General features: G+C 38.7%; 1 protein-coding gene across 5 annotated transcripts in view; it reads left to right on the forward strand.

The window, feature by feature from the left end:
* The window catches only part of XPNPEP3 (X-prolyl aminopeptidase 3), a 46717-nt gene extending 19742 nt beyond the window's left edge, over nucleotides 1–26975 (forward strand). For all 5 annotated transcript variants that reach the window (XM_074375603.1, XM_010960251.3, XM_074375602.1 and 2 more), the window contains 8 exons: nucleotides 942–1349; nucleotides 3245–3447; nucleotides 10877–10939; nucleotides 11829–11942; nucleotides 15300–15385; nucleotides 20541–20721; nucleotides 21767–21887; nucleotides 23369–26975. In XM_074375603.1, coding sequence (XP_074231704.1) covers nucleotides 998–1349; nucleotides 3245–3447; nucleotides 10877–10939; nucleotides 11829–11942; nucleotides 15300–15385; nucleotides 20541–20721; nucleotides 21767–21887; nucleotides 23369–23535 — 1287 coding nt within the window. In that variant the 5' untranslated portion in view covers nucleotides 942–997 and the 3' untranslated portion in view covers nucleotides 23536–26975. The remainder of the gene's footprint in view (nucleotides 1–941; nucleotides 1350–3244; nucleotides 3448–10876; nucleotides 10940–11828; nucleotides 11943–15299; nucleotides 15386–20540; nucleotides 20722–21766; nucleotides 21888–23368) is intronic.

Below are 26975 nucleotides of genomic sequence, written 5' to 3' on the forward strand. Positions count from 1 at the left end.
TAACAAAACTTCTTAATATGGGTTTTTTTGGGTGAGCTGAAGGGAATCTGAGACTCTGAAAACAGTATGTCAAAAATTTGTATGTGCCTATGTGCAGTTTAGTAAACAGAATAAGTCCATAACTTTTAAAAGATTCTCTAGGGCATCTTTAAATCCTTAAGAACCATATGCTTTATCAAATTTGATTCTCATGACAGCCCCAAGAGGTAAATAATATTACTAGAGTTTTTGGAGGCTACAAAGATGGCCCTGACCCTCAGAGAGGTTATGTATACCCAGCTCACTGGTAATACAAAGTAAAAAGTAAAAAGCTCTATTAGAAAGGTATTATTATGCCTTAGAAATTCAAAAGGAGAAATTTATTCTAGCTCTTGAAATTGGGGAGAACTTTTTGGCCTTAAACACTGTTACATTAAAAACTATAGCTCATTTGACAAATATTTATCAAATGCCCACTAATGTCAGTTGTTATTCTAGGCCCTGGGAATATAACATTGAGCAAATAGATACAAATCTATATCTTCTTGGAGCTTGCATTCTTTTAGGGAAGTCATACACAGATAATGTTATCATTCTCATCACCTTATATATTAAAATTTAACGGCAACTTGGATTATTTGACTAACAATGCCTTCCACATAGTAATATATAACAAATATTGGATTGAATGAGTAAAAGAATGAACCAAAAAGCTGGAAGAGACCTTAATAGGTCATGATCCCAGTTTTCAGGCAGGACCACATTTAACTATCATTTCTTCCAAATTTTTGCAATGGAGTAGAAATTTGAAACCTGGATTATCCTTAATTTGCCATGTGCTATGAGGAGATTTGGTATAAATAGAAAAAAATGAACTTAGGTGTCTCCATCTGGTATTAAGCTATCTTAAGTACTTTGGCACTATAGAAATATGAAACATCATTGTTGTTTGTCATTTTTAGGGGAGGTGACACCAGGACTATCTCAGGTGGAATATGCACTTCGCAGACACAAACTAATGTCTCTGATCCACAAGGAAGCACATGGGCAGAGTGGGACAGACCAGACAGTGGTTCTGCTGTCCAACCCTACGTACTACATGAGCAATGATATTCCCTATACTTTCCATCAAGACAACAATTTCCTGTACCTGTGTGGATTCCAAGAGCCTGATAGCATTCTGGTCCTTCAAAGCCTCCCCGGCAAGCAGTTACCAGCACACAAGGCCATTCTTTTTGTGCCTCGGAGAGACCCCAGTCGAGAACTTTGGGATGGCCCCCGATCTGGCACTGATGGAGCAGTAGCTCTAACTGGAGTGGATGAAGCCTATACTCTGGAAGAATTCCAACATCTAGTACCGAAACTGAAAGGTAAGTGGGAACGGAAGTCAAATCACAGGCCATATTGTGATTAAGACCTTCCTTGCCTATTTAGACAAAGTTCTTCATTTCATAAAATGATTATCATAGCAGCATTCCCTGAGCACCATGGAAAGAATGTAAATCTTTTCCACAGAACTTTAAAGACTTCGTGTATTCATTTGCTAAATCTTCATTAGATTATTCATCCACAGAGACTGTTAACTATCCTACTTTGAAATCCCAGAGAGAGAATTTTCTTTTAAAGTGGAGAGTGGGCATGGGCCACTCTTCAAGATCACTGACTAGTCTGTTGACCTTTGACTACTACTTACTTCTTTTGCCAAGTCTTCAGAAAAGAGGCATTATTCTCGAAAAATTATCTGTTCATCACCAGCATCAGAATCACCTGGTGATGCATACTAGAATTACTAATGCATGATAGGTACTGGAAATGTAAAATCTGAGGCCCTCACTCTATACCTCCTAAATCAGAATCTGCTCTTTACAAGATTCTCAGGTGGTTCATATAAACATTTGAGTTCCTGCCTCTCAAAATAGTCACTTTCCCTACATTTATTCTGGTGAAATTATGATCACTCAATGTTTTGGGACTTCTTTTCTGGAACTTTTCAGAATATACACTACATTATAAACTATCCTTAGTAGTTCTTGTAAAGTTCCAGAAAAGAAGTCCCAAAACATTGAGTGATCATAATCATAACAGCTCTGGGGAGCATTTTAGTTTTTCAAGTGTCCAAAAGTCACTTAGAGCCAAATTTGATAAATAAGATAGATGATCAAGTTGGAAAATACTGATTTTAGACAAAATAATGTATGATGGCAAAATTTTAGTCTGATATTCTTGTATGGTTTATAAACCATTTCTGAAGTCAGTCTCTAAAGGAGACTTCCAAGGTAGTTTTCTGCAGTCATGGAGTAAGACTGTAAAACCGAGACAGTTGGTCTGTGCTTTCACACGCGGACATCGGGTAGTAGAGGTTGTCTTACTTTTTAGAAACTACAACAGTTAAATTCTACTGAAGACAAGCTTGGAGTTTTACATGTAATATACATTGAAAACCATTTTTGTTTTAAAGTAAAAATATTTAAGAGATTGTATCACTAGTACCTATCCAGTCAGAAATATTCGGACTTTTCTCCTCGTCTGAGCCAAAGTACTTTGTATAAAACATACAACCCTTCAGTCTTAGGTTGTTGGGAATACTGCTTACAGGTTTCTGTCAGGAAAAAAGAAGGGAACAAGTGGAGACCTGGTGTAAGTGGAAAAGATTTTCGTAACGAGCCTTCTTATCTTGTATCAGGGAAAAATTGACCATTTCCTTGGGTCTCTAAAGTGAGAAGGTGACCTGTGGTTGTCTATAATGAGACATGGCAGATGGGAAAGGAAAGATTCCATGGATACGTGTGCATGAGCTTATGTTACCAACTGCGAGAACTCCTCTCACCAGTACTGTTTGTAAGGGATGGAATATTTTTACCCATAAGGTCATGAGCTGAGTACTTTTTTCTGAGTGTTCAGTTATTCAACAATGCCTTTAGCTCAGTTGTGGTGTGGAGAACTAATTGTCATAACTGTTCTTTAACAGTTAATAAATAATAAAATCAAAGCTTAAGTAAAGGCTGTCTCATTTGTCACCTTTATAGAGAACATCGCAGTTTGAAGGCAGAAAAGCTGTATATTCAGTCTCAGAATATCTTGCTATTTTCAGTGAATGACCTTTCCAGTGATTTCTCATCAAATCCTTCAATTACTTTAGTCCTGAGAGAGTTTGTGCTCAACCCTTTAGAGTTCCGCACTACACATTTTATAGTTTTGATTCTTGTTCAAGTCATTATGACAGGTGGTGTTTTATTTTAAATCTTTTTTGGTTTCTCACTTTGAGCCGAGACACATACACTGTGGTATGACTGGATGAGGCCAGCTCACACACAGCTCCACAGTGACTACCTGCAGCAGCTGACAGAGGTCAAAGCCAGGAGCAAGAACAAGGTCCGGGCTGTCCAGCAGCTGGTGCAGCGCCTCAGGCTGATCAAATCTCCTGCAGAAATTGAACGAATGCGGATTGCTGGGAAGTTGACATCACAGGTATGGTTACTACTGAAAAAGCTCCTTCAAAATTAAAGAATCTTCATCACTTAGGGTTCAGTGGGCACCTTGAGGCAGTGCAGCAACCTCACAGCACATGGACATTTAGCTTCTACTTTGATGTATATATATATATTTCACCACAATAATGTTTTAGCCATTTTTAAGTGTACAATTCAGTAACATTAAATATACTCACATTGCTGTACAACCACCACAACTGTACTTCTCCAGAATGGTTTTATGATCTCATTCTGAAACACTGTACCTATTAGGGAGTAAATCCTCATCCTCTCTTCATCTAGCCCCTAATAGCCACTGTCCCACTTTCTAACTCTGTGAGTTTGACCAGTCTAGGCAGCTCATATAAGTGGAGTCATCCAGTATTTGTCCTTTGGTTTCTAACTTATTTCATTTAGCATAATGTCTTCAGGATTCATCCATGATGTTTGTAGCATATATCCGAATTTCCTTCTTTTTTAAGACTAAATAATATTTCATTGTATGTATATGCAACATTTTGTTTATCTGTTCATCTGTTGGTGGTCATTTGGGTTTTTTCCATCTCTAGGCCAATGTGAGTAATTCTGCTGAGAACACTGTAGTAGAAATATCTGGTCAAGTCCTAACTTTCTTTGAGTATATCCTGAGAAATGGAATTGCTGGATTAAATGTTAATTCTATGTTTAATCTTTTTGAGGAACCACGATACAATTCACAAGGGTTCCAATTTCTCCATATCCATGACATTCTGGGTTTTTCTGTTGTTGTTTCTGTTTTTTTGTTTTTGTTTTTTTTTCCGGTAGCAGCCATCCTAATGGGTATGAAGTGATATCTGATTTGGGGGTTTTCTTTAATATAATTTTTAAAGATTACACTCCATTTACAGTTATTACAAAATATTGGCTGTATTTCCCATGCTGTACAGTACATCCTTGTAGCCTCTCTTACACCTCCTGCTCCCCAACCCCTAGGTTGCCCCTCCCCTCCCTCTCCCATTGTAACCACAGTTTGTTCTCTGTATCTGTGAATCTACTTTTTTTGTTATATTCACTAGTTTGTTATATTTATTAGATCTACATATAAGTGATATCATACAGTATTTGTCTTTGTCTGACTTATTTCACTTACCATAATGCCCTCCAAGTCCATCCATGTTGCTGCAAATGACAAAATTTCGTTCTTTTTTATGGCTGATTTGCATTTCCTTAATGGTTAGTAATGTTGAGCATCTTTTCATGTGCTGATTGCCCTCGAAACACTTTTAATCAGTATGTTTCATGCCATGCCTTAACCAAAATATTACCATGCAGAAATTTAGCAAAACAGCTCCAACTAATTCCAGGAATTAACAGTTTACCCCACCCTGATCCATTTTTAAGGCTTTTTCTAATAAGATAAAATGCTTAGTTTAATAATAATTACTTGCCTTACAATGTCTTATAATTAGATTAGACAATCAAAATGCACGTGCTGAATCCAAACATTTACAGTATTTAATGTGGGGTTGGTATAGATTTAAACAGATAGCCAAACCATCCATTTGTACTTTCTCGTGTTTGTGTACAAACTGTACAATTCTTTTGCTTCTTGGATCTATATCTCTCTGTCCTTCTTGGCATATGTCTGCTGATTTATTAAGAATCATAATCTATCATGAATCAACTGTAAATATTCACCAGCCAATTCTCCTACATAGGGGATAACATCCTGAGAAGGCTTTAATGCAGTCTGCCATTATATTTGATCATTAGTATCATTATTATCATAAGTTTTATTAGTATCTACAATGTTAATTTTACTTACGACTCCATATTACACCTTACAATAATACCTTTGTAGTTACAGGATAAATCAGGCAAAATAGTGGTATAATTATTTTGTTGTTCTCCACCCAGTCTACCTTTTCCCATATACCATGTAGTATTTCTCATTAGAGTATAAATCAGAGGCCATATCTGTTACTTCAGAAGTCAAAACATCTTGAGTACATAGCCACGTTCCTTCTCCCAGGTTATGTGGTTTGACAGATACTGGTGCCCAGGGAGAAGAGCCCTGCAACAGAACCCATTTATCTGCCACAGGAAGCACTGTAGTGCTGTTTCAAATTTGTCCAGTACTCACAAACTGCTCTATAGGGAAAGAATGGTTAGCACTCATTTGGGGCACTAAAGCCAGTAAAGAGCACCTGGACAGGTTGCATCCTCTAGTTAACATCTTCTGTAGACTGCAGGGCCTGTAACTCTCCCATAATTGCATACCCTGGATTTCTGCTGGGGAATCCCTGGCTGTAGTGCTTGGGGTGCCTTGGACTCCATTTGAATTAAGATATCTAATGACCTCACTTATGTTAGCATGCAAGCGTGTTCTGTTCCCACTCCTGGGTTGATTTGGGCGTGTTGTCTGTCTGTGCTCTAATTAAAAGATTCACTTTGTGAGCACTGTGTCATCCTTCAAGTGGCTTGCCACACGTGTCCTTACTCCTGGAATGGGATACCTTCAGGGCACCCTATTCACGTTAGTAGTCTTTTTCAATCATAGGTGTTTCCTCACTGAAAGCAAGTCTGCGTGGCCAACACTCCTAGCCCAGCTCTCATTTCAGATGGGCCAACACCAGACGTGTTGTTGCCATTAATTACTAACTGCTTTAGTATAATTAAGAAATAAATTTGGTACCCCAAAGCAGTAATCCCTCCAGACCTAGATCATATGAGAAGTAGTCACTCCTGTACAGACTTTGGTTTGAGTTTTCTATAGCACTTCTCATGACCAACCACAACAAATTTCAAAATTCTCAGGAATGTAGCCTCACTAAGTTTCACTTAGTTCTCTTTTTTTTGTCAGTAATCCCAGTGTCCCACATGTCCCTCCTCTTCAGGCCTATTCACCCACAGTAACAGGGCAAATAGCTATTTTTAGACATAATGTTATTATGACAGATGGGACATGTCATTCTACCATCATATTGTGATACCTTTTTTAAATCTTCATCATACAATCAATGGCTACATAATGTTCATTTAGATTATTTTTTGTTTTTTTGAGGGGGAGAGGTAATTAGGGTTATTTATTTAATTTATTTTTAAATGGAGGTACTGGGGATTGAACCCATGACCTCGTGCATGCTAAGCATGTGTTCTACCACTGAGCTATACCCTCCCCCCTACCTTATTATTAAATCAGTGTTTTTCAAGTTCAACCAGTTAAATAGTCCCACAGTTTGCTTCCTAACACAGATCCTCTATGATAGATCCACCCTATGAAATGAGGATCAAAGAAGCTAGGTACCTTCATATAGTCATACACAGAGCTCCTGTCTCTTCATCCATTTTGAGGACACATGCACTCTGGGAAGTGTGTTTGTTAGGTTAACTATTGTCTAGCTCCCTTTTTGGCTCTTGAGAAGAGGAGGAGATTTCAATCAGAGCCCTTCGCCCCAAGGGGCTTCTGAGTCAAAGCTAAGAGAAATATTATTCTCCTGCTTTAAGCATCTCTTGAGGCACCAAAATTATGTTAATTTTCCCTTTTGTGGCACCCATTTATTGGTTCCCTTTCCCTCAGCAACAGTCTTGCCTTTCCATTTATCATTAATTTTAACCCACACCTTTCCCCCTAACGTAGAATGTTCTGTTTCAGCCACTGAGCTAGTCCATTCCCAATAACGAGGGGAAAGATTGGATAATTACAGAAAAATGGGGCTATACTATTAGCTGTAGGGGCAATTTTTATTAACAATATGAGCTTCAGTGGGAGCCAGTGGTCCATGCCATTGTCCAGTGCATCTGCCTGGGTTGAATTCCTCCATGTCCATTCATTTCATGGACCTTTGTTGCTATTTCAGGAGATCCAATTAGGCCATCAGCTTGTTATTCCAATCACCTTCAAACCCTAGCATAGGGTTTTTTGGTGAGCATCAACATGTCCTACTTTGATTTGCCCTTAGAATTTCCGCAGAGATTTACAACAGGTGGTGGCCCACATGTGGGGATCTTTTATTGTTCAGTTATTTGTGGCCCGCTTGTTGGACCAATTGCAAGTCTACTGGCAACAGCCCAGTAGTCAGTATTTACCCACATAATAAGGCTCTTATTTGTGTCCGGTTCCTCTGTCATGGCTAGGAACATAGCATGTAATTCAGCTTAGTGGATCAACTCATTCTTACCTTTTTTGTTAGGGATTTCACCTTCTGCTGGACTCAACATCTGCTTTCAGTACCAAATTGCCCTCAGTTCTGAAACTACCATTGGTGAACCAGACCAATTGCCTAGCATCCTTGGGCAGTTGGTGAAGAGGAAGGATCTGAGAAAAAAGGCCCATGGGTACCCTGGTGACATGCTCCATATAGTGCATTTCCATTTTATGATGGAACGCCTCTGGGCCTTGCCCTTTTATTGGAATGCTTTTCTGGCATGAAGTAATACTGTAAATGTACATTGGAAACCACTCTACATGAATGTAAATTGTTGCAGGCTTTCACTGGTGACTGATAATGAGAAAAATGCATTAGCGAGATCAGTGTGGGATACTGGTCTCCTTTAGTTTGTTGTATCCGTTGAGTAGTCTGGACCATATTGGGGACAGCTGAGTGTCTTGAGGATGTGGTGTTATTGAGCCCCCCTCTCCCGATGGCCTACTGTTAGTGACTTGATTCATTAGCCTTCCTCACAGGCCACTGGGCTGTCTCAGTGAGTTTATGGACACTAATATAACTGCACATGAAATTTCTTTATTCAGGGGAGTACTGCCTTCCAGGTATCCTGTAGAGTTTTCGGTTTTCTGGCTGAGTTGGCTTAGGTTAATTCTAAAGGCTCCATGTTGCCTGTTTGATGAGTACAGGATAAAGGGATGATCCTAGTTATTCTCTTATGTATATATATGTATATTACTCAGTAGAGGGGAGGAATTTCCATTCAAACGTTATCTCCATATCAATTATACATTCAGGTAAGGGAGACACCACAATATATATTGTTCTATCATATATTCCAGCTTTTAACCAGACTTTAATTTTTATCCCTGTCACAGCATCCCCATGTTCCCCTGAATTAACTCTGTCATCCCTAAGTGTCTAATTTCAGCCCTAAGCACTACTGTACACTATGCTCCTGTACCCAGTAGTTCTAAAAGAATTTCTTCTCTACCTCCAGTCATTCACGTATACATTTGTAAAAGGTCTTGAATCCCCTGCCAGGGACCCTGGAAGAAGATTGATATGAAGACCAGGGTCCATTTATAAGACAAGGGAGAGGCAGAGCAGTTGTCCATCTCTGGATATATATGGTGGACCCCTCCCTTAATCCATTTTCGTCAACTGGGGGTTTCCCTGTAACAAAAGTGAGCTCTAACATTCTCCTCCACTCAACAGTGTTTAAAGCCAGAGACATTGCTCCTTGATCTTAAATTCTTAGGAGCCATTTTTAGCAGAAGTTTATCAGGGTGTTGCACGTAAATCTAAAAAATGGCCCATTTCCTTTACTGAATAACCCCTTCTGTGGTTTTTTTGTCCTCCATCTATCATTTTGCCCTACTTGAATTATCTTAGTTGTAGTGTGTCTCACAAGCTTAGCTGGTTTGTCAAAACTTGTAGTGGCCCAGCTTCCTTTGGTTAGAGCTCCCCCTGCAGCCCAAAGAGGGTGAACCTCATCTAAAGAAGATTCTGAGCTTGTTTTCAGACAATGCTGAAAGCCACAACCACACCAGAGTTTTTTAGCTGAACTGCCATCGATTTGCAGTTCTCTTCCAATCCATTTTATGCTAGCTCCTAACATTCAGGTTCTGTCATTTCCAGACTCTACTGATTTCAAAGCCAGTGCTACTTCAAGCTAGTGGTGGCTTGGCAATCACCTAAGCTCATAGTTTATTTTCATCCCCTTTATCAGAATCATTCTTTTTTCTTTCAAAATAATGCCTTAACCTTATATAATTAATAATAATTCAGATATGCTGGAAAAACTGGATATCCACACGCAAAATAATGATGTTGGACCTCTACCTCATAACATATACAAAAATTAATTCAAAATGGATCAATGACCTAACCCTATGAGCTAAAACTATATAAAACTCTTAGAAGAAAATATAAAATTGAATCTTTATGACCTTGAATTTGTCAGTGGATTTTTTAGATATGGGTCTAGTATTCACAACATGTAAAGAATTCTTGCAACTCAAAGACATATATAGTCAGCTGGAATTAAATGCTGTGAAGAAAAATAAAGCAATGGAAAGAGATAAAGCATGATGAAAAGTGCTGATTTAGATAGGGTGGTCAGGAAAGGCCTCTCTAAGGATGACACATTTAAGGAAAGATCAGAATATGAAAAAGGAGCAGCCAAGCAGATAATCCCATTGCTTCCCACTTGCTTTTCCTCTCTGGGGCTTTATGATGATGTCATTACCTTGTATTGAGAAAAGTTATTAAAAACATTCCTTCCACAATTCGTTTACTCTCAGAATAAGAAGTCAAGAGAAGTCTGTAGTTGTAGTATCATATAATCATATCTCTGTGTAGCTGATTTGTTTTTATCCCACAGACATTGGAAATTATATAGCTGACAGTTTCTCTTTCCACGTTGACTGCTAGAAAACTCAGGGATTAATTTGTGCCCTGTCTTCATTGGCCATAGTACTTGTGAAGGTCATTATGGTGTGCCATTTTTTTTTTTCCTAGCTCCATTACCCTCAAACCTTGATTTTCTTTAACTCTACCATGAATTTATGCTCTCCTGTTATATTTTATGTATCCATGTAAGTTAATCAAAATCCTTTCTAGAACAAGGTGAATTATAAACATGTATATTTATAAAAATAGAAAACATATAGTCAACTATACTTCAATTAAAAGTAAATAAATACTAAAAAAAAAAAATCGTAACACATATAATGTGACTATCACAGAGAATTAAAGTCTTTATTGTATAGGCCAGTGGTTCTCAACTGGGGCAGTTTTGTCCCCCAGGGGACATTTGGCAATATAATTATCACAGTTGTGGAAGGCTACTTTCATCCTATGTTGAATAGGACAGCCACCAAATGAAGAATAATCTGGCCCAAAATGTTGATAGTGCCAACGATGGGAAACACTGCTATAGACTGGACCAGTCAATCCATAATTTCATACATTCCAGGGCTGTTGAAACATCTTGTAACCTAAATGACAAGCGTTTCCATGTAGCTTATTCTAGCTTACAATGTATATTCTAACTGGGAAGGTTGGGTGCCCTGCCACTAAGTCTGTCTAGTCAACTATTCCTGAAAGCACTTTTTTCCTCTTTGGAAATCTATATTATGATGCCTGCAAAGTCACAGCTTCAGGTCAACAAAATTGAGGAGAAACGTGCTTTTCGTTTGAGCTCCAGTATTTTGAATATTTGAATAAGCAACATAGTTAAAATGAGACTGTTCTTTTCATCCTTCCTTCTCTTTGCAGGCTTTCGTAGAGACCATGTTTGCTAGTAAAGCCCCTGTGGAGGAAGGCTTTCTTTACGCTAAGGTGAGCTTTAAATGGCTGGAAAAGTTTTGCTGGAGGCAAATGTAATTTCATTGATTTGCACATGGCATCCATTTGGCTTTCATGGAAGTGAGCAGAATATCAGTGGAGAGGGTTTGGTTCTTAAATGTCACAAGTAATTTATTAGATGAGCCTAAAATGTGAAGAGCCACAACTAAAGGAGAAAATTGCAAAGTATAACAGATACAGAAGGAAAGACTTTCACAAATGTGAGGTAAGAAGAATACTGTTCAAGTAAATGTAAAGGCAGAGAATCTGAGGCAATATGGTAGATATCAGATACGAAACAGTCGCCAGCTCTGTCCTAGGACATAATGAAGTTAGTAGAGTTTACCACTTGCCTAGCATCCTTTTTCATAGTTCCAGAGTCTGTAGGTTGGTAGCTTTTTGAAAGGTTGAAATTGCTCATTGAGAGCTGTTGTTCAAAATGCAAGCTGTATTCCAGTGTTGATCTAAATAAAAATAAACAAACAGTAACTTTACATGACTATCTCTGTACTCAGCCTTCATCGTAGGTTTTCTGTGTTCTCTTCTTGACTTAACAGTTTGAAAATCATAGGAAATTTAGAGCACTCAGAAGGAAAGAACAGATTTAATAATAGATTTGAATAACAGTATTGGGCTGAGAATGAAAAAGATAGACTGAGTATATACATCTATCAAAATTCATCAAATTGTACATCTGAAAAAAAAGAAATGGACTGAAATTATAGCATAAAATTTCAGTTAAATGTGACGGCTGGTTTTCTAGTAATGACTTCAGTACTTGAGTAGACGTATGGGCCATTGAAGAGAGCCTGGGCTGGGACAGCCCTAAAGAAATCCTTTCTTCAGTTTAGACTTTTAGTCATACTTTGCTGTTGTTTTTCAGTTTGAATTTGAATGCCGGGCCCGTGGTGCAGACATCTTAGCCTACCCGCCTGTGGTTGCTGGAGGTAATCGGTCAAACACTTTGCACTATGTGAAGAATAATCAACTCATCAAGGTACACAAAATGCTTTCAGTGCTGCTCCCTCTGGGTCCAGATGCCCTCTTAGAAAACTCACGGTCCCTTCACCCTCAGCTTTCACAGAATAACTGCCATTCATAAATCATGGTGTTTATAAAATGCTTTTACAGGCATTATCTCATTTGATCCTTCCATTAGCACTGTGAGGTAGGAGCAGTCATTAACATGCTTGTTGAATAGATGAAGAAAATAAACTTTAAAAAATTAGGTAATTCATTAGTGCCGAACCATCTATTCTATTCTAAAGCCTCTGCTCATTTCCTTTGATAACACTGCTTCTCTAAGGACTTGTGGCAGCAGTGGGCCAAGCACATTGTGGAAGCAGGCAGATTTTAAGGATACCTTATTAGCTGTGAGGGAAGTTATCTTTTATGGTTTTCTCCCCAAGTGACTATATAAACAGAGAATTGTGTATTCCTTTAATAAGTCTACTTCTAATTATATATTTTAATATGCAGTAAATTCAAAAGAATAAATATAGCAAATGTGTGAATTACACAACATAATTTTTTTAAATGAATACCCGTGAACCAACCAGTCAACTCAAGAGCTAGAGCATTACCAGTATGTTACATCTACTTAGGTACCCTTATGCTCTGCCATCCTACAGCCCCTCTCCCAAAGGGCACTTACTGATACCCTAACTTTTTGTCACTGTCTTGATTTCTTTCAGTAGTTTTATCTTATAGACATGATTCCCCCAGACAATCTTCATTAGTTCTGCTTGTTTAGGGACTATATGAAAGTTATATACTTCTGTATGTAGTTTGGGGGACTTAACTTTTTTTTAACTCAAGTATGACAATACACATTTTTCTACTATTACAAGCAATGTTCTGTGAACATTCTTGTATATTATTCATGGTATATAAGTTCTCAAGTTTGTCTAAGGGACACTTAGTAATCGAATTGCTGGGTCATCAGATGAGCATATGTGCAACTTTAATAAAAAATACCAAACATTTCCAAAGTGGTTATATCAATTTATATATCTCTTCCTTCTGAGATAGTTTGGTAGATTATATTTTTCTGCCATTTTGTCTAAGTATTTTAATTTACCCATAGTGTCTTCTTATCTTTTAATCTTTTGTGTTTGTAGTTATGTACCTTTTTACATTCTTGATATATTTTTGCCTTTTCTTTTTTTCTAATAGATCTTAATAGACCATTTCTTTAAAATGTAAACATACATATTCCTTATGAACTAGCAATTCCTTTTATAGGTATTTTTCCGAGAAAAATTGAGACATATGTCCACAAAATGCCTTGTACTAGAATGTTGATAGCAAGTTTACTCATAATAATCCAGGGGTCCATAACCAGGATATTGCCACATGGTAAATTCTTAAACTAAAAAGGAGCAAACTATAGCACTACCAACCGCATGAGTGATCTTGAAAGCATTATGCTGAAAAAAATAAGCCAGACACAAAAGATTACAAACTATTTGACTCCATTTGTATAAAATTCTGAAATAAGCAAAACTAATCTATAGTGATAGAAATTTGATCAGTGGTTGCTTCTGATGCAGCATTGACTGGGTTAGGGGTGTGAGGTGTGGTTACACGGCTGTATACATTTGACAAAACTGACTTAAATTTGTATGCTGAAGATCTGTGCAAAGAAATCTCACTAGAGGTTTGTTGGTTTTTACTAGTCGTTTAAAACCAACTTTTCACATCATTAATGCTGTTTTGACTTTGTTTATCATCTCATTACCTGGTGCCCTGGCCTTTGTTAATTTTACTCTTCTACTCTTTGTGTTTATTCTTCTGTTCTTTTTCTAGCTTCTTAAATCGGATGCTAAACTCATTCATTTTCATCCTTCCTTCTTGTCTGGTTATTCAAGGATAGAGATCTCACTTTCAATACATTCCTACATCCTCTCCGTTCAGTCCTTCAGCGGCTTCAGTTAGACATGTAGCAGAGCTCTCTGTTTTTAGCAAGCTAAACTGTCTTTTGTGTTTGCATTTGCCTTGTCTGTCTCTGTCACACTCTAGTTGGTAGGTCTGTCTCTCAGGAAACTAAATTTTCTCCTCATTTGTCTAATCTGCTACTTCAGCCATCCACTGAGTGTTTTATTTCAGCACGTGTTTTTATTTCCATTTGGTTCCTTTCAAATCTGCCTAGTCTCAGTGGTCTCTTGTTTCTTGTTAATCTTTGTGATTCCATTCTTTATTTAAACATCTCATAATAGCTATTCGATATCTGATCATTCCATTATCTGAAATCCTGGAATATCTAAATTTGGTATTTGTTGTTCCTACTGACTGTCACTCACAGTGACCTACTGCCTCATATACTTGACAGCCTTTGGTTATGAGCTCATATTTGCTTCATGTTTTTTTTGGGAAATCATGCAAGCCCAAATTGGGGGGATACTTCCTTTAACTGTTATTTGCCTATGCTTTAGCCGGAAGTGAAGTGGGTCCTAATGACCTGGGCCCTGTTATCTGCTGTGAGCATCCTGGGTTAATGCAATGATCTCCGGTTCATTTTCCCCACTTTGCTACACCTCCTTTCCTGTAAACTGTAACACTTACCATATCACTGCTCCCAGTTCTAGTTTCAGTTCTGGGTTGTCTTTATTAAAATAAAATTAAAAAAAAAGTCTTTAAGACGTCTCTTACATGATGTAATGTCATCATTTCATAAAATATGTTTTTATTCACGATCTAGTTGTTTTCTAAAATTTATTCTATCATTTTGCCAGAAAAACGCTACTTTCATTCTTAGAAGTTGCCATTGTTACGTTTATACTTATTTGGCCATTATTCTGTGCGCTAAGTTTCTGTGCTTATTTAGATATGAATAAGATATGGCCTATCTTCAAGGGTGTAAATAGAAAATTTCAGTGTAACATGACAAGTAGTAAAACTGAGATGTACCCAAAGGGCTTTTTTTGCCCCCACATGTATTTTGATGGAGAGCAGAAAGGGAAATGATATTCTAAAGTTAAATGGTTAAAGGTAATTGCATTTGAATAAAGGCCCTGGATACCAACTTGTATAGAATTTTTTTTATTAGTAGTGATAATGGTAACATTTATGCTGTGCTGATGTTTACACCTAGTAAGTCAAACCCAAGCACTGTGGTTCCAGAGCCAATGCACGTAACTGCTATACAGTGCCGTCTTACTTTAGCCAATGTGAAGTCATTTGAAAAACTTAGGTGCTATTTCTTGTGAGAAGGAATCAGAGAAGATTAATCTACTTTAAATTAGACCCTTTTTTTTAATAAATAAAATGAAAGGCATAAAGAGTTTAAATTAGAAGAAGAAACAACCGACAGTCGTAAAGTCACCTGCTTTTGCCTATCTTACTTTTGTTCCAGGATGGGGAAATGGTGCTGCTGGATGGCGGTTGTGAGTCTTCTTGCTACGTGAGTGACATCACTCGAACCTGGCCTGTCAATGGCAGGTAGGGCTTCTACAGATCCCACTGCTTCTTAGGAGTATGAGTTGGAATGTGGATATATTTGGAATAAACAACTAGAGAAATAGACAGGTCCCCTCTAGCTCAGGTTAACTGCCTTTGCAGAACTCCTGGTTATTTTCCTCAAGAGTGTTTTATTCATTTATCTCAGGATCAGGCACCTAAAAACACCTAGTTAATACACCTGCACACACATTTTTTAAAAAAATAAACTTAAAGTTTTTATTTTCTGATTATATAAATAATATTTAGATTATGGTAGAATACTTTGGCCAGATTAACCCCCCACAGGTAATAATTATAGAATCTGGACAAAATATTAAAAACTAGTATTTGGAGGCACCAGAGAGCTTCCCAAAACTGGCAACTGCAGCATAACTCTTTCCCTGAAAGAAGAGCTATAATGAGTAAGATGTTAGAGATTTTTGCTTGAGGGCATTCCCCAATCTGCACAATTTAGGCAGCAGGAAGTCGATACAGCATTTGGGCATAAGGTATCAAAGAACAGAGTTAGGTACTAGCAAACAACCAGAAAGATGGGGGGAAATCCTGGAAGAAAGGGTTCTGCAGAGAGGGTGAGACCGAAAATTTGCATATAAAATATTCCAAAATCCTTGGCTGATCACTACATTATAAGTTGGGCAGAGACCCCAGGAGGCTGAGCAAAATACCAGCAGCTAGAATTTGAATGGACTGAGCAGAGCTTTTAGTTGCTTCTTACTAAGAGCAGTTTGCAGTTTTAATCCAGCCAAGTTAACAAAATCACTTTTCAAAAGAACGTAACAGAATTTTAGAGTCTCTACATTGTATTATTCTTAATTTCCAATATTCAGTTAAAAAATTGCTAGACATAAGAAGAATCAGGAAAATGTGACCCATAATCAGGGAAAATATAGTCAATAAAAACAGATCCTAAATAACCCTAATGTTCCAATTAACACGCAAAGACTTTAAGGCAGCTAACAATAGATGTGCTCAAGGAATTAAAGGAAGATATAAGTGTAATGTGTGAACAGATGGAGAATCTGAGTAAGAAATAAAAAAATATAAAAAGAATCAGGGATACTGGGGAGATGACAACAAAAAATAGTTTTTCAATCTCTCCAAATTGTCCAATAAGAATAGAGCAACTAGGTAGCAAAACCAAATACTACATGATGGAGTGTCACTAAAACCTCAATATACAAACAGTTATGAACACACTACATACAGCCACAAGGCCTGGGTGGTATCAGTATCTGTGTGGGAGGCAGAAGGAGGCAGCAATTGTAGGGGGTGCTATGAGAATGATACGAGAACCCCAAAATACCCAACAACTATTCACTAAAAGGATGATGAGCCATTCTGAGAACAGAAGCTGAAAACAGGAAGGATTTGCCAATCCAATGGCTCAAGAAAGTCTGAAGGTGCTGGGCTCCCTTCTAGGACAGGGGCTCAGACTTAAGGGGAACTGCTGGAAGTAGATTTAAAACTGAGTAGGTTAGGGACTAGAGAGAGGAAGGAATGAGATCCTGCAAATCCCAGTGGAGGGGAGGAACTAAACCAGGAAAAATCAGAAAGCAGTTGCCATATGTTTTACCACTACACCAAAAAAGCAGATTACATTCTGTGAAGCATAAATCTTTCCTAAATCCTGCCTCACTCTAAAAGTACAAGAAAATTGATTTCACATAAAATAAGCAAGTAAAAAAAGCATCTAGGTTAAATCTCACACAGAATTATTAAAAGCAAAAAGAGAATAAGGAGCAGAATAACATCCCTACAGATGATGAAAGCATGCCACAAAGACATGGCTACAAAATAAAAAAGTGGCCTGCTGTTTCAGAACAACCTAAAATTTTTAAGCAGAACATTCAGAACATGAAAGAACAATGTAAATCAGAATTAGAAAATCTTAGAAATGAAGTGACAAACTCAGGAAAGAATTAGAAATAAAATTTGAAATCATTCCAGAAAAAAGTCTAGACTTAAAGGTACCCAACAGCAACGAAGCACAATAAAACCTTAAATAGATGGTGAAACGAAAGAAAACTTTAAGAATCAAAATGAAATAAAAAGAAAAAAGATTATAAGAAAAATGGCAAATATTAAAGATAGGCAAAGAAGTTAGAATATACATATAAAGGAATCCCTGAAGAAGAAAACTAGAGCGAGGGGACAGAACAAACACTAAAAACTATAATTCAATAAAATTTTGCTGAAATTAGAAAAAAATATTTGAAACTACCTTTGAAAGAGCATACCATGTACCTGAGAATATCAACCCAGAAAAAAACAGTAAGACATAGTCTAGTAAAATTCTGAACCTGCAAGAAAAAGAAAAATTCCTTTTGAGATCTAGAAAAAAAAAGAACACATGATTAATAAAGGAAAGGAAATTAGACTTTTATCAAACTTTCAAAAACAATGCTTTCTGCAAGAAGAAAACAGAATAACATATTGAAGATGCCCAGAGAAGAAAAGTGTGAGCCAAAGGTTTTATCTGCGGCAAAAGAAATTTTCAGCAGATAGGGTACAAATTGTTGTGTAGGAACTCAAGCTGTATGATCAGGAATGAAAGAGGATATCACAATAAAACCTGAAAATAACAAAGGATAATACTATGTGAACAACTATATATATTCATCATTGTTAGTCATTGAGGAAAATGCACATTAAACTTCTACCCATCCACTAGCATGGCTTAAATAAAAGAGACCAACCACACCGAGTGTTGGCAGTTACGCAGTGCAACTGGAACTTTCATACATTGCTCTTGGTGGTGGGAAATACTATAATCACTTTGGGGAAGTTTTTGGCAGTTTCTTATAAAGTTAAATAGACACTGGTCCTTTGACCTAACAAATCCACTTCTAGGTATTGACCTAGGAGAAATGAAAACGTATGTCCACAAAAGACTTATACAAGAATATTCCTAACAGTTTTGTTCACAATAGCCAAAAGCTGGAAACGACAGGAGAATGAAGACACAACTTGTGGTCTCTTCATACGGTGGAATACCACTTAGCAGTACAGAGGGAACAAACTACTGATTGAAGTAATACCATGGACATTGTGCTGAATGAAGGAAGCTGAACACAGAAGAGTACATATTGTATGATTTCATTTACATGATGTTCTAGAATAGGCAAAAAGTAAGGTAAAAATAATCAAACCAGGATTTCCCTCTGGAGGTGGGGGATTGATTAAGAACAGGCATGGGGAGTGTCCTAGGGGGTTGGCAGTGTTCTGTATCAGATATGGATCTGGATCAATCAGAGTCCTCCATATATTATGTATGTGTGTATGTATAGGTAGGTAGTTAGGTTCCTGACTGATGATTGGTTGATTGATTTTAAGGAATTAAGCAGTGATGGGATTGGCATGTCTGAATTTTGGAGGGCAGAACTGCAGGCTGGAAACTCAAGCAAAAGTTGATACTGCATCCCTGAGGCAGAATTCTTTCTCCAGTATAGCACAGTAGTGCTGGCATTTGAATTCATTTAGTGTAGGCTACCTTCTGATCCATGTTTCAGCCAGTCAACCTCATAAACCATTAGAGCCTGACTCCACAAGCTTCAGCATTGAATCTAGACCCTCTCCTTTGTGGACCCATATCAATAACTTCAGCTTGATCCAACTTTGTATTTCTTCCACCATTATCCCACACATTAATACCCATTTCTGCACATATTCCCAGATTTTTGTCTGTATAAATAGGGAAAGTCATGCAGTTCCTTTTGGATTGTAATGCCTCTCGTCATGGGTCACGCTTTGTACCTAACTTTTCAGGACCTGCTGGGAATAGCATCTAGTTGTAGGTTTAGAAGCAAATACTAAGGCAACTGCCTCAGGAGAGACACTGTAGGTTCTCAGTCAAAACAAGGTTAACCTCCTCAGACGGGAGGAAGGGCTGCTGCTACTAACAAAGAAGACTCAGCAAAATTTAGGGGTTCAGTGTCCTCAGCTTCAGCAGCCTCGGCACATCCATTTGTCAGACTTGTACAGCTCAGGTTTGTGCATTTCAGTGTATGTGAAATTTACATTAAAAAGAATTGTTAAAAAATGTTTACTAGTACTGTGGTGGAGTGGAGTATGGGTACTCTCACCGAAGATACAAACATTAACAGTGCTGCCAGTGACTGACCCTGGGCGATGGATACATAGGTGTTTATTATACCATTATGTTGTATTTAACCACTATTAGGGGACATTTAGACTGTATCCGCTATCATTATTTTAAAAATCACATTTTTGTATATTCAGCTTTTTCTGAATTTCAAATGTTTTCTCAGGATGGATTCTTAGAGCAGAATTACAGACTTAAATTTTATGAGAATCTTAAAGGCCCTTGATTTAACTGCCTGTACTAATTTACAATCCCATCAAAAATGTATAAAAATACATATCATAAGGAGGGAGGGTATAGCTCAAGTGACAGAGTGCATGCTTAGCATGTGTGAGGTCCCGGGTTCAATCCCCAGTATTTCCTCTCAGGATGAGTAAACCTAATTACCTCCCACCACCAAAAAAACAAACAACAAATAACAAACAAAAGAATAAATTTAAAAATACACCTAATTACCTCCCCCGACCAAAAATTTTTTTAAAAAATTAAAAAATATATATATCATATACCAACCCCAGCTTGATTTTTTTTTCTTACTTCCCCCCATGATTGCTAAAGAAATTGTTACTCTGAGATTATCTAGGAACTAGTAAGTTACTAGTAGCCAAAGTATTGACTAGTTTATATCATGACATCTGCTTTGCCTGTGAGAAACGGATCCCTAGGCTCTAGGTTTTTGTTTGTTTGGTTGGTTGGTTGGTTGGGTCTTGGTTGTCTTTTTTTAATGGTAAAAAAGTGGGAAGGATCAAGGGTGAGCCCAGTGTGGCCCTCAGACTGCGTTCATAGCTGGGTGCATCTTCTAGCTTTACCCCATGTATTATCGGCTGCTGCCCCAGCTGGAAGGGTTATTGCTATTTCTGTTGCGCATCTAGGCAGGATTAAGTTCCTGTCATTAATGATGTATTGGTATTGACTAAATATCAACAATGCCCCATCATCACTGTCTTGAAGTTTTTATAATCAAGTTAGAAGCAAACTTCCTGCAATATCAGATAATTCCAAGTTCAAGTTCTTTGGTTTTCCTGTCCCCAGGTTCACGGCGCCTCAGGCAGAACTCTATGAAGCTGTTCTAGAGGTCCAGAGAGATTGCCTGAGCCTGTGCTCCCCTGGAACAAGCTTGGAGAACATCTACAGCATGATGCTGACACTGATAGGGCAGAAGCTGAAGGAACTGGGGATCGTGAAGACCAGTAAGGAAAGTAATGCCTTCAAGGTACTTCACTCCTTTTGACCCCTGTTCTTAAGAACACCTGACATGCGCTTGGTTTTTATCCTATGTAAAGCTAATTAGACTTGGAAATGGTGTTTGTGATTCTTCACCTGCAAGAGGGACTTTTTGATAGAGTAAAACAAAAGTTCAGTATTTATTTCTCCCAGAAGATGGCAGCACATTCTGGCTCATTGCATCCTGTGTAACTAGCTCCACCTTCAGAAAACGTAAAATGAAGTCTGTTGCAGAGAGGGTGGAAAAGGACAAAAAAAGGAGACGTTAACTCTTAATTCTTTTGGAGTGATTTTGAAAAGATAGGGGTCACAGGGGAGAATATTTGTTGTAACATTGTTGAGACTTTTAACAATATCCTCATTGCTATGTCTTTAAGGAATTTCATCTGCATCCAAAATGTGGTGTTCAGTAAAAATTTAAAGCCTCAACTTTAAATTAAGATGCCAGGCGGTCAAGCCAAACAGACCACTAAGGCATCTCCTATCTCCAAGTTTAGGCTGCAGGGGTTCTTTTTATCAATAGAAAAAGAAGCTATAGATTCCTGCTCATGCCAACAAATCTTCAGCAGATAGAATTATCCAGGCTGGCAAGTGCCTAATAATTACTGTGTTATTTGATGTTTCACGCCTACTCCACAAGTTGCTGTGCGATACTTAGGGTCTCCAGAGTAGGCTTCCTGAGAGGGACGTGTGCACATTGAAAAGAAAGCTGTTCTAACATAATTATCTTCCCTCCCCCAAGGAAAGAGACTTCCATTTGCCATAGTCATTACTGGGGTTACCCCGGTTAGCACGTGGATAGTATATTCAATAGTAGGGAGGGAAACATGGATTACTTAGAATGCCGTTGGCAGAACTGCATGCAAGAGGTGGCCATTTATCAGGTCTCAAGCATCAGCCCAAAGATAGGTTAAACATAAGTGGCAGAACCAGGGTGGGCGGGGAGGGTATGAACACATATCTCAGATTTATGTCTGCCCAACATTCCCCTTAAGGGGTCATTGCTCTAATAACACTGTGATACTCTTTCCTAGGCTGCTCGAAAATACTGCCCACATCACGTTGGCCATTACCTGGGGATGGATGTCCATGACACTCCAGACATGCCCCGCTCCCTCCCTCTACAGCCGGGTATGGTGATCACAGTGGAGCCAGGTAAGGGGAGGTGCTGGCAGCCTCCAGTCCATTGGAACACATAATTCTACTGTCAGATAGAAAGTAAACACTCTATTTTTATCTGAGCCAAAGCAATCAAATTAGGAGATGTAGGAAAATGAATCTCTCCAGTGTAGAAGGGAACTTTTTGATTTTTCTTGAGCTTTCTTCTTCAACATCGCACAATTTGTTTAATTTGATTCCTCCAATAAATAACAGGCGGGGAATACTTTCTATAAGTAGATATTAAGAAACAAATCTTTTTTTAACCCTGCCTCTGCTGGGGCCAATTTGAACTAGTCTCCCATGCCATAGTGGTGGGCTGCTCAGTGCTTTCCTGCAGGGCCACTCAGACTCCCCATGTTCTCAGTTGCAGCTCCTCTGCAAACTGCACTGAAATGCCTTCATTGTTCCGCTTTTTTGGTATCCAAATCCTTTCTCCTAAGCTTCAGGGAAAGCTGGCGATCTAATGGTTCGTGCCTTGAACGGTGTGAATGTTGAGCAGCATTCAGTGAAGTGGTGGCCGTGGTGAAGTGTGAAGGGAAATCACAAGTCACTTTTAAACACTGATGCTGTTTTTGTCATGAAAGCAGATCTCAATCTCAAATATCAAGTGTTTTCACCTCCAAATTATGTTAAGTTATAGCTGGAACACATCTTTTATGCCACCCTTTGAGGCCAGGCGTCTGTTGCTGTCTGTAGCCTTATGTACCATTGAATCCAGTCTAGTTGGCACCTGGGCGCTTCCTTAGACTTTACATTTTCCTTTGCTGCTCTTTGTCTTTTTATCACAGAATAGCAGCTGTGAGTACAGTGAAGGAAGTTTACCATTCTTTAATATAAAAAAACGTGGTCTGTCTGACTTAATGGTTAGAAAGGGAACCTTGGCCTCTTAGAATTTTTCAAATGTTCATTAAAATCTTCCTTTTTCCCTCCTTACATCACATACATCAATTGTATTTATGGCTTATTTGAGTATTTCTGCAGCTTCTGGTTGTTGAGGCTAATAATATCTAAACAGTATTTTTTAAATACATTTTTCAATGCATTATGTCTTTATTTTACTGAAGTGCCCTTTCTCCAAGGGACTGTTAGGCAGAGAAAGAATGCATTTATATAATTTACTGGTTCCCAATATGTACCTACATACTTGTCAATTAAGTAACTTCAGTGGCCTGCCTGCGGCACTGGGACACAACAGAACCACGGTCACCATTGCTGCAGTTGTATAGGTCTTGTAGTCCAGCAAACACAGTAATGTCACGATAGCTCTAGTAACGGTAGGCAGCATTTACTGACCATTTATGTACCAGACTTTTTTATGCATATTATCTCATTTAGTCTCCACATTTCTATTAGGTGGGTACCGTCAGGATCCCAGCTTTATAGATGAATTGTAACACAGAGAGTTTAACTTACTTGCCCCAGATCATCCAGGCGCTGCTACTTCTGAACAGCACCTTCTTTTTTCTACTTCTCAGGTGTTTATATTCCAGAGGATGACAGAGACGCCCCAGAGAGGTTTCGTGGTCTTGGTGTACGAATTGAGGATGATGTAGTGGTGACTGAGGACTCACCTCTCATCCTTTCTGCAGATTGTCCCAAAGAGATGAATGACATTGAGCAGATATGCAGTAAGGCCTCTTGACCTTCATTGCGGCCCATGTGCGTCTCAGGTTCAGGAGGGGTGGACGCTGGCTTCTGTGCACCTGTGCTTCCGGTGGGGTCTCCGTGTGTTCCACTGGGGAGTGCAGCCGCTGTATGAGTGTATATAATTGTCTATGTGGTCTTTTTTGTTTTAAGTAGCTAGAAATCTGGAAAATTGAATTTTTGGACTTTATGTTACTGCAACTTTAGTAACATTAATTCTGTAGAATTAATGACCCAGACAAGTTTAATTTTAAGATGTAAAGAAAGATCTTGGTTATGTATGTTTATGCATCCCAGTTAGCACAGTTAAACATACAGAAAATTCTCTCCTTCTCTCCAGGTCCTTCCCTTTCTACACTTTTGCCAAAATCCATCTAAGATTTTTCTGTAATGCTTATATTTTGAGCGAATCACCAAGGTCCTTGCCTGCACTAGAAGCCACCTGTCAGTGACTGTGGGTGGCCAGTACATGCCTTCCATAACAGCCACCTACCTACCTACTCAGATGCCCATGTGTCTGCAGGAGCCACAGGAGCCCTCAGGCACTGGCGTCCTGCGGTCCCACCATTCAGCCAGAGTCCAACAGTCCTAGCTACCGAACAAAACCGTTTTGAGCCTTTCTTACTATCTGGTTGCCTGGGACCTGGAAGGTGTTTAGACTCTTGATAAGGAAATGGAAAAGAAAGAAAAGTATATATGTGTCTGCTAAAGATCAGACCCCCATTCATCTGTCCTTGACCTCAAGATGATTTTCTTCCCAGACATCCACACTTTCTGTATAGATTCTTAATGTACTGACCCTCACAGCACACCCTTGTGGCTGCTTCCCTGACCAAGGGCAGATCCTCTGCTTATCCTGTTAAAGTCAGAGGAACGGTACCCAGTATTTAGAGAGACACCCTGGTTATCATTCTGTGATTTCCTCTAGTGCCGATAAAAACAAAATATGGAACCCACCGAGTCACGGTAAACACCCTGTGATCCTTTCCTTTCTTGGACGTTAGCACTGGGAGGGCACTGGTAAAGGCTCATATTTCTCTCGACCTGGCATTGGATGTCATTATACAGAAATCAGTTTGCAAAGTGAACAGGGCCAGATGACTGCAGATGGTTTATTTGAGAGCTTCTTTCATAGAAGGAAGTTTTAAGAAATAGTGTGATCACCTCCTTTAAACCTGAATATGATGCCAGGATGCACAAAACATTCTGATTGTTAGAGCATAAATTTGAAGGGTTTTTTTGAGCATGTATCTGCATTAGAGAAGCACTGGATAGGAGATTAACACTCCCTGCAGGGCCAGAGATTTGCCTGTCTTGTCAGAAAAACCCGAGGCACAGCATCCAGTGCAGACAGGCAGTGACTGCATCAGGAGGCAAAGGTAATGGTATAAATCAGAGTGATACAGTTTATGTCTTGACAGTGCTCAGCCACAGACGCTTGGCTTTGCTAAGCAGCTGTGGGAATGGATGGCTGCATGGCTGCAGTCGTCATCCCTGTGCCTGCCCTTGGTGCCTCCTCCAGCTTCTCAGTCCTGTGTTACCTTCTAAAAGGAGAGGACAGAAAGTAAACCCACAACTCCGGCTTCTCGCTCCTGGGCCTCTGTGACCCAACAACCTTTCTCTTGAATTGGGTTTCCTTTGTTGATTTACAATCCTGAAATACAGTATTTCCTTTTCTTCCTATAAATCATTTTCTGTGTCTTCAACTTTCCAGATAAAAGCTTAGGTGGCTTTTATGTATAACAGCCTACTTGGAAATGAAACAGACTTCTTCCAGCTAGATTCCTGGCAAGTTCTGCAGGTGTTGCAAGAATGACTCTTGCGGAATTCTTCTGATGGTTTGTAGTCCCTGACCCAGCCATATTGTCGTTTGAGTCCCAGATTAACCACAGCAGCTAACATTTGAATCAGACTGTCAGAACCATCAAGAGATGACGTGGTGAACACCTCAGAGCAGTGGTCTGGGGACTGTCTGATGTATTCAGGATTTGTTGAGCAGATAATTGTGCACAATGCAGGAATCTCATTCATTCTTAGCCACATCACAGATGTACCCCACATTTCCCTCCAGGTCTCAGTATAATATATACTTTACATATACACCAGGTTCTCCTAGTGGAAACTATAACCTTTAAAAAATCTTTCAAATGTTACACCAGAATTTTTCTCCCTGAATGGAAGATATGGCTGAAATATTAACAATGTCATCTAAATGAAAGAAGTGTATCTGGATGGCCTCTGCTGCACACTTTTATGGTTTTCTTTCAGGAATTGCCATTTTTCCCTCTAATCAAGAAACCAGGATTCTTTTTTGTTTGAAACACAGCAGTAGAAATATGAAGTAATAACTCTCTCTTCCCACAGTCATACCCAAGTTAGGAAGGTACTTCTCATGGTGACTTAAAGTTCTCTTTGTGTGTCTTCTTTCAAAACATTGTTCTCTTTTCATTAATTTTTGTAAGGTCAGAAATGGAAAACTCTTGCTCTAGACATTATATCTTAATCGGGATTAAGATCCGTAAAATAAGTTAATCCCTGTAGAAAGACATTGTAACTCTTCAAAATAGAAAACTTGGCTTTGTTATATTTTTCAAAACTCATATAACCAACATCTTCTTCAGCTTTCTTAATCTTAGAAAGATTGCAGATATGATGCAGGAGTGCTTCTTCTCCCTGTCCCGTGTCCATGTCAGATCACAAGCACAGCACAGTGACTGTCCCCCCAGTCTAGCTGTGACCTCACGGTCCTTTGTAACAGTGTTTCCAATAACTGCCTTCCATAAAACAGTTTAGATTTGAGTTTGACCCTATCTGTCATCCCTCGCCCGGCATATGATTGATGATAGTGTAACTTATTTGTGTGTGTCCGTTAGAAACTGAGGGCCCAGGATGATGGCAGCATAAAGGCCCCTGCTTGGAAGAAGTTTTCATGGTGTGGTTAATTTTTTTAAATTTTAGTTTCCTGAAGTGGGCTCTGTAGCCCAAAACTTAAGCTGATAGGGATAAATTTTAAGCCTGCGCAAATATACTTCAATCTGAAGTGTTTGACAATCCTGATATGCGAAGGTGAATACATCATTAAACCCTCATGGCAGAACAGAATTCCACCGTCATAAAGCACGTGGGTCTTCCCGACTGCTCTCCCCTCCGCCTGTGCCTCACTGAGGAGCTTGGAGTGAGCATCAGTATTATTCAGATCAGGGGTCCCCACTGAGGCCAAGGCCTATTGGGATGTGCTCCATGAGGATCTGGGAGAACTGCAATCTTTTGAGCATTTTTTAATGCTTTGTATGACTTTTGTGCAATTATATAAGTTCAGTTTGAACAAAATGCTGTTACCTGTTAAGGCTCTATCGACTGAGAATAGATATGTCATTCCCCCAAAAGGGAAGAGCATTTGTTACTATCATTTTTAAAATAAACTATAAAACAATATAA

Source organism: Camelus bactrianus, chromosome 12 (assembly GCF_048773025.1).
Source record: "Camelus bactrianus isolate YW-2024 breed Bactrian camel chromosome 12, ASM4877302v1, whole genome shotgun sequence".
NCBI lineage: Eukaryota > Metazoa > Chordata > Mammalia > Artiodactyla > Camelidae > Camelus > Camelus bactrianus.